We start from the raw sequence: 16,761 nt of genomic DNA on the forward strand, positions 1-16,761 counted from the left end.
ACAATTTACACAAACAGCCCAGTGGTGACAGATCTGGACTGGTTACCTTGATCTTTGACACTACAGGCAAAACCTTTTATTCAGGCACTGGTCAACTTTGAGATTTTGGGCTATTTTGCTTCCATAACATTTCTTATTTCAGACTAGTGGAAAGAAAACATCCGAAATACATTTAAGAGTTTCATTTATTACGTTTGAGTCGTTGAATTAAATTACAATACATACCTTTAGAGGCTGTTTTCTCAAAATGAGTTTTAAGAGTAGTGCTTACCCAAACCAAATTTTACAGTTTTATCATTTTTACAGTCTTGGGGAAAGTTACTTTTAAAAGTAATGCATTACAATATTGCGCTACTCGCTAAAAAGTAACTAATTGTGTTACTTAGTTACTTTTTAAAGAAAGTAATTTGTTACGTTACTTTTGCGTCACTTTCTCTCTGCTTGTTTGTTAATAACAGAAAACAAAAACAAACAATAGTTAACATCAAAAGTGAAATGAATAAGCCTCAGGCTGAAGGAAATGCAAATTCACGTCTGTACAGTAAAGGGCGCAGCTCAAACAAACCAGCTGGGCTGCCATTTGTGATTGCATGCAGAAGAAGAAAGTTCAATACTCTTCAGCAATATAGGCTACTGTATACAAAAAATATGAAACACAAATGTGAGGTTTATCTAGTCATTTTTGCTTATTATTATTGATAAAAGCTGAATTGGATACTTGAAGGTCAGCAGCAAAGATTTTACCTAATTAAGTGAGATTAAATACATAAAGTATATCTGTGTAATTTAACGTTTTTAATTATTGCAGGTATGCCTAGTATTTAGAGTTTGCATTTCACTGTTTTTATTCATTTTGAGGAATACTGAATCTGTTTTTGTGCAAGTGAGAGGAGTAAATGCATGCTCACATTTAGCCTAGAACTGCAATAACATTATGTTTTTTTTTAACACATCGCACACAACACCTCTATTTGACTTTTTTGTGATAATTTACTCAGCCTTATGCTTTTCCGACACCAGAAGCTATCTTAAGAAGACTTGGAATATTGCACACAAGTCTTATTGACAGTATTTATGATAATTCTATTGTGCTTCTTGGAGCTTGTTGTCAGTATAAACCACAATCCACTTTCCTTTGAGAGTGGATGGAAAACAAACCCTTTTGACTTTCATAGAACAACAGAGACAAAAATGGTCAAGTTTGGGGTCAGTAAGAAAATGACTTTCTGATTCAGCAAGGAAACATTGATCAAAAGTGACAGTAAAGACTAGCCTAGAAATCTAGACGCACCCTAGCGGCAGCAAAATGTATTTTGCAGCCAGGGCAGTCTAGCAACTCTCCAATGACTTTCGAGCTGCAAAAACCTAAATTGGGTCAGGCCAATCACGTCGCGTATAGAGTAGGCGGGGCGGGCTTAACATAATGACGACAGAGTTGCGACGGTTACTTGCTGCTACTTGAAAATAAAGAATGACGGCTGCTCTTTCGAATCGGCTTTGGCCGCGACTCTGGAGGACTTGGAGTTAAGTTTTTCTTTGAGAAAAGAGCAAAGAACGGCACTTAAGTCATTCTTAAAAAAAGGAAGATGTGTTCGTCGTTTTGCCGGCCAGATATGGCAAAAGTTGAATCTATCAACTAGCTCGGCTGTTGGGAAAACGCTCTGGTTGGTTGAAGCACTGTCCTATTGCGTGCAGAGGGAATTTGAAAGACAGCCGTTTATCCCGCCCCTCGGATTAAACCGCGTCTATGGTGAGTTTCCAGACCTAACATCTTGATGTAGGTTTGGCTTGCCAGGCTAAGTAAAGACATTTATAATGTAACAAAATATTTATATTTCAAATAAATGCTGTTCTTTCTATTCATCAAAGAACCCTGACAAAAATGTATCACGGTTTCCAGAAAAATATTAAGCAACCGTGGATAATAAGAAATTTAAAAAATAAAATAGAAATATTTCAAATAATTATTTAAATTGTAATAATATTTTACAATATTACTGTTTTTACAGCCTTGGTGAGCATAATAGACCCCAAACGTCTGAACGTTAGTGTTAATGATGCCATTTTGAATGAATTATTCCTTTAATTGTTCTTTTCCACTGTTCTATGGTAATATTGTTTCTCTGGAATCACTCACCCGGTCTCTTGTCAGCATCTGGGCCCGGTTCTTGTGCTGAATCTTGATGAGTCCAGGAGGTTGAATCCAGGCCTCTCCGTCCACCTGGACAGGCACTCCTTCATCTCCCAGAATGGTGATCTTCACCGTGCGACACTGAGAGGGTTGAGGTGAGTTACACATCTCTATCACCATTACTCACATACTTTAAAGATCTTTCATTTGTGTGTGAGTTGTGGTTACCTGTGCGATACGGTGATGCTGCAGTTTGATCACCCTTGAGACAGCCATCTGCATACTACCGAACACAGCGACCACTTCCAGAATTTTATCATCAAATGAAGGGGCACAAAATATCTGCATGAAAAGAAAAGAAAAAAATCATGAAGCTAGCTTACCACCACTAGGGGGCTCCCTACAGGCTCACACTCAAGGGGGGGGGGGGGGTAAATATATTACATATATTTACCTACATTTATAGGTAAATTACTAAACCTATAAAGCCTACTATATCATATTTGATATGCACATTTCTAAGGCTTCTAAAGTCTAAACGACCAACATAATTAAGAAAAAAACTTCATTATGTACAACATGCCTTCTGTCCTCTGATTGAAAGTTCATAGTTTTTTGGCAAGTAAAAGGCCTTTTAGTATAATTGTAAAAATGTTCCCATTTAGGTTGTGATTTTGTGAAATCTGTACTGATTTTTATATAGTAAACATAAGAATAACTTATTGTTATTAATATTTCAAGCTGAATATTTACTGGACTGAAGCTAGGTTTACTTTTTGAAAAATCATGTTTAAAATTCACGTATCAAATATGATAGAAAAGGTTATTGAGGAATGCTTATTCTGTACATCTATCAATCCTCATGTTTTGCCCCCCACAATAAAAACTACAGAGCTTTGAACATAAAAATAAGAATTTAAGTATTAACTGAAATATAGAGTAAGAACTGATATTTTTATGCATTGTATATAAGTAATCTGGTATTCTGTGTATATCTCATTGGTTTACATTTCAAGCTAAAATCAGAAACGGCACCAAATTGCATATTTTTGAAAACTATGAGCTCCATATTCTTCTCACAGTATCATACTACTGTATATGAACCATAAAAGCCTTATGTGTCAAATATGATACCTAAAGGTTCAACAAACTGTTCAATTAAAAAAAGAAGAAGATTTTTTTTCAAACTATAGTCATGCTTTACAGGGTTAATTACTTTTCCCTCTATGAAACACTTAGTGGACTTGAGAATGACATTTTTTGAACTGGGTCCTCGAATGTCCAGTCTAAAATTACAGATCTCTTCCTAAGCACTCTTCCCTTCTGTAACTAGACGCTGTAGCGCACACACGGTGTCCGGAGGTAACCTCATCCTGAAAGAGGCCATGTGAGCTAATACAAACCAGCTGCCAAGAGGACACTTGTTGCGAACAAAGACCCGTGTCACCCCGGGGTTGAAAAGGTTTTGTCCAGAGCCAGCTGCGCGTTAGACAACACCAGTCAACACAGAGCAAACTTATCCTCTTAATTACACAACTCCAGAGCATTTCCTCTCTACATGGTGTCATATTTCAACTCTTAGTTTACAACTCAGAGTCAGTATGGGTTGCAGTTTGAAGAGAGAAACCCTCATGACCTCTAGCATCATCACTTACGTCATCCTCTTTGGTGCCGCCCCAGAAGTTGGTTCCCCCAGCGTAGCTAGGGATGTTCAGCACAGCGATTCCCTGGAGGCTGGGGAGTGGGATGTACTGGCCGTCACACTGCAGAATCAATCACACAACCATGAGGAGCACTGGATATAAAACTGGGACAAACGCTTCAAATTCTGCTCGAGGAGAGGTTCAGTTCCAGCAGCTGTTGCCTTTAAATCAGTAGATAATCATGTGTTGATTGTTCAACCTTAGACAACATTTGACCCTTTACACAAATACGGTACAAACTGGTGTCCCATTACTTTTTAAAAGCACAAATCAAGGCACAAATTCTGTGTTTTTCAGAACGAGAACTACTAGAGGAGATCAGTGATTCTCAACCAGGGGTCCGGGGCCCACTAGGGGGCCTCAGCAAACTTCCTAAGGAGGCCTCAAGATGATTTCAAATCATTTTAAAACAAGAAAAAACAAGTACTAAAGTAATCTAAAACAAATACAAAACAAAATATACTTCTTGGTTTAAATCACTACCTCAAAAACAGTTTTTTTTTCTTAGAAGAACTATTTACATGGTCTTGAACATGGAGACACAGTATGAGGTAGCATAATGTTAAAATGTGATTTCTAGACCTGGAAATATACATTATTAAAATCCCCATGGGAATTTACATTATTCTATTTATGCCAAACTCTAAAATCTTTAATTAAGTAGACGAAAATTTGTATCTTTAAATCATCTGCCCTTCGAATATTATTGAATACAATGTGTGTATATATATATATATATTAGGGCTGTCAAACGATTAATCGCGATTAATCGCATCCAAAATAAAAGTTTGTTTTTACATAATACATGTGTGTGTACGGTGTATAATTATTTTCTATTCTATTCTATTCTATATAATTTATATTATATATAAATATTTTCTATATAAATAACACATTTTCTTAAATATATATATGCTTGTGTGTGTATTTATATATAGAAAATAATTATACTCCGTACACAGACATAAATTATGTAAACACAAACTTTTATTTTGGATGCGATTAATCATTTGACAGCCCTAATATATATATATATATATATATATATATATATATATATATATATACATAGACTTTAATAATATTCAAAAAACTTTTTACAGGAGAAGGAGTCATTGTTGTTCCACTCAATATTAATGGCTTCAAAGAGTTCATGAGAAGTTGAAAGTGAAGTTTAAGTTAAAGTGAAGAGTTTAATGTGAGACCAAATATTCACTATAGGCTTCAAAACTGGACTCTGACAGGCCAAAACATGAGCCTGATAAACTTGTTTTCAGCTACTTCTTGGTTGTCTTTGCAATTTGGGCAGGAAAATAACATATAATCATTCCTCTTTAGAAAACAAATTTTAATTTGTTGAAAGCAAGCCATTCTGCAATATTCTCCTGAACTCCAATGACTTAATTCATTAAATTAATTCATTAAATGACTTCCACAGTGAGGTAGCTCACCGATAATACGGTACCAGCAGCTAAAAAGCCTCCGCACACAATGACAGCTCTTTCTCCACACTTCACTGTGGTAGAGATGCATTTATTATTATATTTCTCAGCAGATTTTTGAAGACACCTCTCTGGAGCATCTCTCATGTTTCATTGTGATTCATCACTCCACACACAACTTCCCATATTCTGCCAAAAACTTCTGTCTTTGATGTTTTTCTGTGACAGCAATGTTAAATTTTGTGAATTTTCTGACCAATAATTTGTGGTTCAGACAATTAAAAACTTAGTGTTTAGCCATTTTGGGCGTGGCCAGGTATTATTTTTTTGTGTTGTTGTTGTTACTTTTTCATGTTGTATGTCATTAGTTGAAAATGCCTTTTTATTCAGCTCACCTCTAGCTGAACTTTCTGCTCCAAGTTTTTATAGGTCCGCTGCAGAAGCTCTTTCGTCCCCAGAACTCCGTACCACATCATGTTTTTGGTACGACTTCTGGATTGTCAGAGAAATACCAGTCAGCCACTGAGTCCATTTCAAAGATGTTTTAGCTAAATGCAGTACACGAAAGAAGACTGTGCTGGAATCTTGAACTACCTGCATTTCTCTGGGTGCTCCTCACGTTTGTTGTTGAACTCCAGTGATATCTTTGCATCTAAGCCAATCCCAAAGTAGTTATTCATCACACACTTCTCCAAATAGCCCTCTCTGTAAGAATAAATACTCATGTAAGATTTGCGAATACCTTTAAAATAAACTTCAACAAGAAAAAGGAAAGTGAAGCTCTTACAGTGAGTCCAGGTCTGGATCGATGAAGGGAGTGGCACCAAATGGATCTATGTTGGCAAGCAACATCTTACTGATAATGGAGCTTCCAGCGATGGAGGCAGCAAGACCAGCCCGCAGACCTGAAGACCAACCAAAAGATCAACGGGAGATTTTAGGACACTCAAACAAGAATCAGCAAACCATAATTAAAATCATGTCTATCATTAAAATGAAGTTCTGTCATGATTTACTCACCCTCATGATGTTCTAATCCTTTATAACTTTATTTTGTTAGTGAAACTCAAAAGAAGATTTTTGAAAGAATGTTGATGCTGTTCTTTTCCAGAGAACAGGAAAAGTTCCAGAAGCTCCAAAAAACAAAACCCCAAAAGTACAAGAAAAATGGTCCCTATGACTTACATTGCACTATATTCCAAATGTCTGAGGTGTGTGAGGAACAGACTGAAATGTAGGTTTATTATTTGCATTATTTTCATAAATAAAAATCTAAATTCCTCACAGAAACCTTTCCTTGTAAAAAATAAGTACATTATTAGTAGGCCTGGTTTCACAGGCAGGGCTTAGATTAAACTAGGATTAGGCCTTAGTTCAATTAATCATTTACACTGAACAAAATTATAGACGCAACACTTTTGTTTTTGCCCCCAATTTTCATGAGCTGAACTCAAAGATCTAAGACTTTTTCTATGTACACAAAAGGCCTATTTCTCTCAAATATTGTTCACAAATCTGTCTAAATCTTTGTTAGTGAGGCACACCTGTGCAATAATCATACTGTATAATCAGCATCTTGATATGCCACACCTTATTATCTCGTCAAAGGAGAAGTGCTCACTAACACAGATTTAGACAGATTTGTGAACAATATTTGAGAGAAATAGGCCTTTTGTGTAGATCTTTGAGTTCAGCTCATGAAAAATGGGGGCAAAAACAAAAGTGTTGCGTTTATAATTTTGTTCAGTGTAAGTAGCTTTTATAAACTTGCCTAAGAAAAAAACTAAACATTACTGGTATGCATCTAGAGACAAAACAATGGCATTGAGATATTTTAAAATATGTCAGTGCGAGTTGCTTTCAGTTAAAACAACTCAAACATGCATTTTAGTCTGGGACTAAGCTTAAGCCTTGTTTGTGAAACCAAGGGAAAGTGTACTTATTATGGAAATATATACTTTAAAATAATATACTTAAGTGCAAACTGAAGATGAAAAATGAAAATGTATTATATTTTACATTTATTTTAAAGTATGACTTAAGTACATCTTTATTTGTAATTTTATATTTACTTCTATTGTCCTTGAAATACGGTTAAAGTGTACAACCGGATATACTTACAAGCATTTATGGTGAACTAAAATATACTTTAGTGTAATTTCTACTGTACTGTGCATCATTTACTTAAATATATTTGTAATTGCACATTTGTAATGATGTATATATATATATATATATATATATATATATATATATATATATATATATGAACTTTAAATGTAATATCAAATTACACACTACAATTAAAATGATAATCGAGTCATTTACATGAGCTTTAATGTCAACACATCATAAGTGTACTTTGTTAAAGCGAAAAAAAAGTTTTTTAAACAATGATTTAATATGCACTTTATAGTGAAATATTAGTTTTAAATTGACATAATTGCAAAGTGTACTTAAGTGTGTTAATTTGAAGTGTTACATTTTTTTTAAAGATAAATTCCATGCAATTAAGCACATTTGGACTGCTTTTATGAATTCTTTCAAAAGCTTAGCAACCACGGGTCACTAATTCACTGTATGGAAAAGAGCAGCTCAGAAATGGTACCTAACATCTCCCTTTGTGTTTAGTGGAAAATCAAAAGTCATACAGGTTTGGAACTACACGAGGGTGAGTAAATGATGCCAGAAATGCCATTTTGTTCATCAGTTGTCACATGGGGTAATGTCATGTGGTCGTACCAGGACAGATGATGCGTGTGTTGAGAACAGGCAGGTTCTCCTTGCTTGTGGTGAAGGGAGTGATGGAAAAGGAGCCGCAGGACTGCGTGCTGCGACTGATACGCCTCTCTGGAGGCGAACACGGTGACTTTGCCACTGCAGAAGCACAAACACAGTACAAAAACATGAAGTCATGTGTACAACAGACTCATTCATCACAGCAATATCTGCCCAAGTGTCCATTACGCAGCAAAATCTAATGCTGTTTTGTAAACGCTCAACTTTTTCCATCATGTAAGAATAACCCGCGCATATGGTCACTGGCGCTCAACGAGAAGTGAAAAAGCCACCGTAAAACAGATCCAGCAGATTCAGCAGAACGAAACCCACATAAACAAACCAAAACACATCAAGGCCACTTAACAGCTCAGAGACACAGGAGAAATGGAGGCCCTGAGGGACTGGACCAACTTTCATGCCTCACTGGAAACATGAGCGGACTGCAGGCCTCTGTGTAAACAGGAAGAGCCACTGTCCAGCAAACAAAGATGTGTTCTCTATGGAGAGAAACATAGCGCAGGGATCCTCTGGGAAACCTACAGATATATTTACAGCTATAAACTCTTACAGTCTGTAAGCTGTAAGGAAATCCCGAAACTTCTGAAGGAAAAAGATTGTGTTATTGGGCAACTGCGCAAAACAAAAGCTTGTATTCCCATTTAGAGCACTCTGGCTTTATAAAAACAACTGCAACTAAGAGTAATGTGTTTTAACGTGTCTAAAAGACGTTTTAGGGTGTATTTATGAACAATAAACCCAGATAAAAGAATAATAATATATTTTTAACAACTAAGATGAATGTGTTTTTATGTGTTTTTAATTTAATGTGTCTAAAAGGCTTTTATTGGGGTTTATTTATAAAAAAAAAAAACTAATATAATAATAATAAATATATTTTTTAACAACTAAGATGAATGTTTTTAAGAAAGATTATTTGTTTTTTTAAACAGCTAAGAGTTATGTTTTAATGTGTGTAAGCCTTTTTTTTTGGGGGGGGGGGGTTTATTCATAAAAAATAAAACATAATAGCAATATATATTTTTAACAACTAAGATGAATGTTTTTAAGAGTAATTATTTTTTTAATTTTTTGTATTAAACAACTAAGAGTAATGTGTTTTAATGTGTCTAAAAGGCTTTTATTGGGGTTTATTTATTAAAAAAAAAAAAAACTAATATAATAATAATAAATATAAATATATATATATATATATATATATATAAATGTTTTTAAGAACGATTATTTGTTTTTTTTTAAACAGCTAAGAGTTTTTGTTTTAATGTGTCTAAAAGCCTTAAAAAAATTATAATTCATAAAAAATAAAACAATATAGTAATATATATTTTTAACAACTAAGATGAATGTTTTTAAGAGTAATTCTTTTAAAAAAAAAATGTATTAAACAACTAAGAGTAATGTGTTTTAATGTGTCTAAAAGCCTTTTTTAGGGTTTATTTATAGAAAATAAACCAGAATATAATATTTTTAATAATAAATATATTTTAACAACTAAGATGCAAGTGTTTTTAAGAGTAATTATTTGTTTTTTAAACAACTAAGAGTGATGTGTTTCAATGTGTCTAAAAACCTTTTATTTGGGTTTATTTATTAAAAATAAACCAGAATATTATAATAATAACAATAATAATATTTTTAACAACAAAGAGTAATGTGTTTTAATGTGTCTGTACACCTTTTTGTGTGTTTTTGTATAAACACCCTAATAATAATAATAATAATAATAATAATAATAATAATAATAATAATAATATTTTTTAACAACAAAGAGTAATGTGTCTAAAAGCCTTCTGGGGTTTATTTATAAAAATAAACCCTAATTAAATACAATGTTTTAGAAGTAAAAGTAGTGTGTTTTTATTATGTCTACAAGCCATTTACAAGCCTATGTCTACAAAAACATTTATGTTGAGGTTTTTTTTTTTAAACAGCTACATAAAATTGAAATTTACAAAAATTTGTCACTAGAGGGCAGCACTACCCCTTTCAGACACAAACACATTAATACTTCAGATCAGAAACAAGGACTGATTCTCAATTCACACACTATCCATCCTAAATAGACAGCAAGATCAGGATAGCTGGGTAATATCCTGAAAGGGCAGTTATGCTCCGAAAGGAATATTAACATACTGAATACTGTGCCATATGTACTCTATACTGACTACTATGTTTTTATGTTAGTAGGCATTATTCCAACAACATATTTCAAACAGCAAATCTCATCATGTTGCACACAAGTGGTGGGTTATGTATGTAATTTTGTGCAAAAATGCCCTGACCCCCCTAACTCTAACCACAGACTTTTAACAGTCTGATCAAATGAGTCTAAAAAGAGATGTTTAAAACCATGACTAATATTACTTCCCTTTATTTTCCCACACTGGTAATGGAAAGTCAAGTCATGAGAATAGCATTGTGGTGAAGTAGTACCTAGTGCAGAGTTACTCCGTTACTGTATAATTGGCATTTTGGCAACTATAATAAATCATCTCGGTATTCCAAGCATACAGAAAATGTGCATACTGTGTGTGCACAGTACATCATTCCACGCTTTGGAAAGAATAGCCTTTTCACGCACGCTGTTCAACGGCTCCATCACATTCACATGCAACCCAATGGAGGATTTAGCTTTTATGGTCGGTAAGCAAGAACACTTTGTGTCTCACAGGAAACGGATAACAGCGACAGCATGTCTAAGATTTAAAAGTGTGAACTCACAGGGCAGAGATTCCAGTTCTTTAGTGTCCTCGTCCTTCTCGTTGTCTTTGTTTTCGTCCTCGCTGTCCTTCCTGAAGTCATTGGGAGACTGCAGCTCCTGCTCCTCAGTGTGAGCGTTCTGCTCATCCACCACTACAGCACAGAGAAACACAACCATCTTACTCGTGCACTTCTTTACGTGGACACATACAATAAGGTAGGGCTGAGTAATATTACATACATATTCATGATTTTGCAGGAGTTAAAACATTAAGCAACATTGTGAACATCACTAGACTGTTTTCACAATCCCTTCTTGTCTTGTGAATTGCTCCAGCTCTGAAACAACTCTTTTTGTGACTGATATCAAGAACTACTCTTATAACACTTCACACTGACTTTAAAACAGAAATGCAACTAGAATTGCTAAATTCGGTTTATTTCCATGAATCACTTGTAACTGTCTTTTGCAATGTATCAATTCAAAACTCTGATTTGTGTGATTCATCACTATGAAGTAATCTTGGATGTTCCCATGTGGTATTCCTTAATCTTTTAGTAAAAAATAAGTACTGAAGTGAATATGGATTTTTATCACTCAGTGTTGATATATTTAATTAAAATACATGAAAATTGGGCGATATCACGTAACCGTGTTAATTTAGTGAAAATTAACAGACAAAATTGCCAAACAAACCATTTTCTTAACATAAAAGTGTGCTGCATCACACACATTTACAATCTTCTTTAAATATTATATATATATATATATATATATATATATATATATATATATATATATATATATATTATGGTAACACTAGAATACGGTTTCATTAGTTAACTCCATTTGTTAACATGAACTAATAATAAACAGCACTTTTACTTGAATAAATTTGACTTTTACTGTACTTTTACAGCATTTATTAATCTTTGTAAATGTTAATTTCAACATTTACTAATACATTATTAAAATCAAAGGTTGTATTTGTTAACATTAGTTAAAGCACGTTAGGTTAACAAAGATTAACAAATACAGTAACAAATGTATTCCTCATGGTTAGTTCATGTTTGAATATTCATGAAAATATTTGTGTTTTGCAAAAATGTGTATTTGTAAAAAAAAAAAAAAAAAAAGGAATATATATATATATATATATATACATTTCTCAGCCCTAGAGACTGGGTATTGCAGAGTATTGCTAAAAACTATAGATTTATTGACAGGCATGTTGATCCCCCATTTAAATTAAAAGAAATCCCTGAAGATCAAGAAGAACACTCAGGTCCCGTTCTAAAAACTTTAAACGTAATTATGGCTAATTCCTTTGAAAATAATCAATTCATGTCATGTGATTACTCGTTTAAGGAGACATCTATATTCAGAGCAGCATTCTGTAAGCAACAGATCAAGTGTTGCTTTCCTATTCAAAAGACAAGCTGGACAATCATACTTCTCTCCGCCTGCTCGATGATCTGTCTGAGTGCTTTCTTCAGGCTGTTGGCTCTCAGCACAAGCTGCTCGCGGGGTCTGAAGAGCTTATGGGCAGAGCCCTTCTCGGTCTCGTTCTCCTTCAGCTCCGTAATAGACTCTTCACTCAGATCTTCCTCTTCATCCAGCTCTTCCTCCTCCACCTCCTCCTCCACGATGGGTGGTGTGGTGAGGGCTGAGGGCGTCATGGCCTGGGCCTCCAAATTCAGCGTCTGCAGGAGCGAGTCCAGCTTCTCGTTCAGAATCGTACACTGCTGATAGAGATCAAAGGGATGAATAAGTTTGTACTGCATTTTCATCGTATTTCTGTTGAGTAATGACTTAGAAAACTGTCAGAGGTCATGATGTGAAACATCACAGACTCACTTTGAGGGCCAGAGCATCAGCTTCCACAGAGCTGTCACTGCTTCTCTCATAACACTTCCCAACTTTGGCCACAAATTCCTTTACAGTCTCACACAATATCCTGGAGGAGAAGATAGAAGATGAGAGGAGCTCTGCCTTTATAGTAGCTTCTGTTTGTTCTGTTAGTGGTGGAATAGGAACTGTATGGTGTGAGACTGACGACTCACTTTGATGAAGATATGACCACTGAGTGCTGATCTGAGTTCAGGATCTTTGTGAGATGAGCAGCCACTGAATCCTCATAAGCAGATATCTGTAACTAAAGCCACCTATGCTCATCACATATCATATTCATATTCATACTCATTAATTGTAATAGCTGGGTGAGAGAGGAAAAAAGTAACATTTCCGGAGAAATTTGCATTTTTTTTTTTTTTTACATGATTATTATATGAACATACTCATTATATGAACAACCATTCAATAATCAGCAAGCCCAGAGAGAATCTACAGAATATTTTCTCATTTTCTCAAAATAAAAAAAAAAAAAAAAAAAAAAGGGGGCAGCAATGTATGAAGCACCACTCACACCACTCACACAGAAGTTACTTTCAAATCAAACAGCTTTCTACTGGTCAACGCTTATACTTAAGTGTATACTTCAGATATACTTAAGTGAGTGTGCTAAAATGGAACTATTGCAAGTAAACTTTAGGTTCACTTTAAATATCTTGCATTTTAAGACTGATATTATACAGAGATCATACTATCCTTACTAATAGTGACATTAAAACACATTTTAGGCTTAATATTAAGAAATGTGCATTGTGCAATAAAGAAGTATTCCAAATAAAGTTGAATTATAATATTTATATCAGTAAGTCGCAATATGTCAGTAAATTTGTTATTGGATTTGTAGTATACAAAATACAGTATGAAATATGTGTGTTTAAATCCATTTTGGTATAGTTTTTTTTTTTATTAGGGCAGCGTGGGGAAATCTTTTGCCCTCCTGAAATTCCTGATCACTTGGACTCCAATGGAAATGACTGGATTTTGCCCGCGGACCGAATTGGACTGAATGAAATTATGCTGAATGGATTTTACACATATTAAAATTTGTTGCTGGTAGCTAAAATGCATAATCAAATTAGCCAAAATATTTCATAAATGAGCATTCAAGGGATGCAGAATAAGTAATTCTGCTGAGATTATTAAGTCTGAGAAACTTGAGAAACTTATTAAGTCTCACAAATCTCAATTACAAATATTAACAGTCTCTTAATTTTGATTAATAATAACGGCTTAACGTTCAGTAAGTGATTGAGGTGTTAATTCGCTCCATCCAATTCAGTCGTTAAACCAATTCAAACAAATAACTAATAAAGTTTGAGACTGATTTGTGTGATGATCTTTTTAAAAAATAGAACCAGGTTATAAGAGCCATTTGTTTGCGAAGCGGACTACAATGGATGTGCTGAATGTTTTCTTTTGTGTACACAACTGAAAGATGTGCTATGTATTGTCTTTGTAATATTTTTGCGGCACCTTGTCTTAGATAAAGTGTAGCATGTGACACTGTGACATGTCAACAACCCATTTAATGGTGTTGAAGTAGATGTATGCATTGCAGTTAATGTGTTGCTAGTACCTGGCCATCCTCTGCCTCCTCAGGTGTGACGGGGCAGCTGTGTTTGGGAGGTATTTTGATCTCATACGTCATTATACTCCACCTGTGAACAGCAGCTGTAGATGTAGCCAACGACACAAATATTATACATGTGACATAGTTCTGGACACATGCTAGGGTGCGCTCTGTACCTGTCCAGCATCTTCGTGCTGGCTCTCTCCAGCTTCTCCAGTATCTGAGGGAGTTGCGTGTCATCATCGCACGACGGCCCCCAACCAAGCACCCGTGCCAGGTCATTCCCGGTGCCCAGCGGCAGAACGCCCAGCTGGCACTGCCAACATGAGACGGTTCATTAAGAAATCCTCATAAACATCTGCTCAACACTCGTGTGCCAAGTCCTAACCTTACAGGGACAGCTTTACATGGTTTAGTAGAGTACTTTGCAATCACCTGTTTGTGAAGATTTAGTTTATCGATTTCAGACAGAACCCAACCAACGCTTCCATCTCCTCCACACACGAGGATTCGGAAATTATCGAACTTTTGGAACAAGCGAAGGCTTTGAAAGAGAAAAGAGTGTTAAAATAGTGGTTCAAGTGAGAGAAGGTTTGGGTAGTTGACCTGAAATACATACATATTGGGTACTTGACGTCCTAAATTCAACCTAAAACTTTTTTAAACAGTGTTTTTATAATTATTTTATAATCATGCCTGCGGTTATTTAAGACTACATGGAATATCTGTTCTATTAAAAATGAATTTGTCCCACTGTAGGATCATTAAAATGAGCCAAAAGGTTAATCAAATGGATACAAATATAACACAAATGGTTATGGGACCTGAAAAATACACTTTGCATTTCATCTCATTTTAATATGAAATCTGGATGTTGAATGTAAAAAAGTGCATGGACTCATCATACGTCAACTATCCAAACACCAGCAAAACAAGCAAAAGCATTGATTTGCTTCTAAGACAATGATCAATAGTTCAATCTCCGTGACCTTTGGCATCCAAGTCTTACCCTAAATGAGGTCCACCGTTGACCAGGTCAAAGACCTGAGCGGGATTGAGCAGCTGTTTGAAGCGACGCAGGAATTTTACCCCTTGGTTGTCTCCGCTTTTTGAGTTGACAAACACGAGGAGTGGACTAGCACATGATGGGGGACAGGTGGCCTTCCAGAAACCTGTCACAGGAAAAGAACGAAAAGGATTATAAACTTCTTAGCTGTAATAGCTTTTTCAAAATGTAGATACCCTGTTTTTGCCAAATGCTAAAGCAGCATTATTTGTAAAGAAGGTAATGGACTGCAACAAACCAAAATAGTAGATGAAGCGAGCAAAAAGTTGATTATAAATAAACATTAATCATTTATTAATGGAAAAAAGTATTTTTAAAAATGAGTTTAGTCTAATTAAACTATTTTACTATGATGTGTGTTGTAACACTTAAAGGTACAGTAAGCAATTTCTGAAAAACGCTGTTGAAAATGTAAATATTACCAAAGAGGTCAGAGGAATATAATTGAAAAAGGACGGTTACAATGAGGCAACAGGTAGAACCCGTGTTAATATTGGAATAGCTTACAGCTGGAATAGCGCTGGGGAGATGTTGGAGTGGGAAGGCCTGAAAACTGGTTAACAGATCCAAGATATGCTGTTGTAATATTAGCTATAATAATGGGACAGTCTAATGCGGCAGCTGTTAGCATAGCATGTTTGTGCATTTTGGGGGAGGAGCAATGAAGGAAGTGTTTGTTTGGGTGTCGATTTCAAATATCAACTGTGTTTCTCAGAAATCGCTTACTGCACCTTTAAGAGCCTCACATTGTTATCTTAGCAAAAGAAAAGGCAACTGAAAATATCGGATTTGGTTTCTGGCTAAATGAAGATTCTGTGTTTGTGAAAAAAAATAAAAATAATTGTTTTTGTGCATCATCATTTATTTCACCTACTGTAAAATAACAACAAATGCTTAGTACTATTGCATTATTAGCTTAGCAACATGCTAACGCCCAACACTGAAATAATCTTGAGTATTGTTTTTGCGTGTTTAGCTTATACAGAATAAGTTTGTGTGTTCCCTGGCAATCTTTAATAGTGCCATGTCAACAAATTAAACTACAGGACCTAAATGCCAGAACTTGCATGCTAAAAAAAGATAACACTGAGATTTATGTTGACTCAATGTTGCTTAGGAACAGTTTTCTTCATGCCTGGACAAGCATGAATCACAGAGAAAGAAGTGGAAATAATTTTGTGCTGCAGCACAAGGAAAAGCAAACCATCAGCCTAGTCCGTTTTCGCTGGAAAAGATGTGTACTAAAGCGTGTAAGTAATCCAGCACTTTGATTTCTTTGTCTTCATTAGAGCCGGACATGAGGAGCTGTCACCAAACGTGCTGGCAGTCGGTGTGATCACGTGCACGCATGCAGCATGTGCAGTAAACAGTCTCTGAACATGCCAGTAGCTGTGAGCAATAACCCGCTGTGTTTATGAGCTTCGACATATGCATCTTT

At 35.2% G+C, this 16,761-nt stretch overlaps 1 protein-coding gene across 10 annotated transcripts in view; it reads right to left on the bottom strand.

The window, feature by feature from the left end:
- Positions 1 to 16,761, bottom strand: part of dgkh (diacylglycerol kinase, eta) — a 103,634-nt gene that overhangs the window by 14,897 nt on the left and 71,976 nt on the right. For 7 of the 10 annotated variants that reach the window (XM_081368947.1, XM_081368948.1, XM_081368943.1 and 4 more), the window contains 15 exons: positions 15,267 to 15,429; positions 14,693 to 14,801; positions 14,434 to 14,573; positions 14,264 to 14,345; positions 12,840 to 12,931; positions 12,634 to 12,733; positions 12,230 to 12,521; positions 10,797 to 10,928; positions 8,019 to 8,153; positions 6,064 to 6,181; positions 5,871 to 5,981; positions 5,672 to 5,768; positions 3,787 to 3,894; positions 2,360 to 2,473; positions 2,138 to 2,272 (listed from right to left, as the gene is read on the bottom strand). In XM_081368947.1, the coding sequence (XP_081225073.1) occupies positions 2,138 to 2,272; positions 2,360 to 2,473; positions 3,787 to 3,894; positions 5,672 to 5,768; positions 5,871 to 5,981; positions 6,064 to 6,181; positions 8,019 to 8,153; positions 10,797 to 10,928; positions 12,230 to 12,521; positions 12,634 to 12,733; positions 12,840 to 12,931; positions 14,264 to 14,345; positions 14,434 to 14,573; positions 14,693 to 14,801; positions 15,267 to 15,429 (1,928 nt within the window). The remainder of the gene's footprint in view (positions 1 to 2,137; positions 2,273 to 2,359; positions 2,474 to 3,786; positions 3,895 to 5,671; positions 5,769 to 5,870; positions 5,982 to 6,063; positions 6,182 to 8,018; positions 8,154 to 10,796; positions 10,929 to 12,229; positions 12,522 to 12,633; positions 12,734 to 12,839; positions 12,932 to 14,263; positions 14,346 to 14,433; positions 14,574 to 14,692; positions 14,802 to 15,266; positions 15,430 to 16,761) is intronic. The other 3 variants (XM_081368944.1, XM_081368945.1, XM_081368946.1) reach the window with 2 other exon arrangements.

The sequence above is a fragment of the Scardinius erythrophthalmus genome, assembly GCF_964197995.2.
Source record: "Scardinius erythrophthalmus genome assembly, chromosome: 6".
Taxonomy (NCBI): Eukaryota; Metazoa; Chordata; class Actinopteri; order Cypriniformes; family Leuciscidae; genus Scardinius; species Scardinius erythrophthalmus.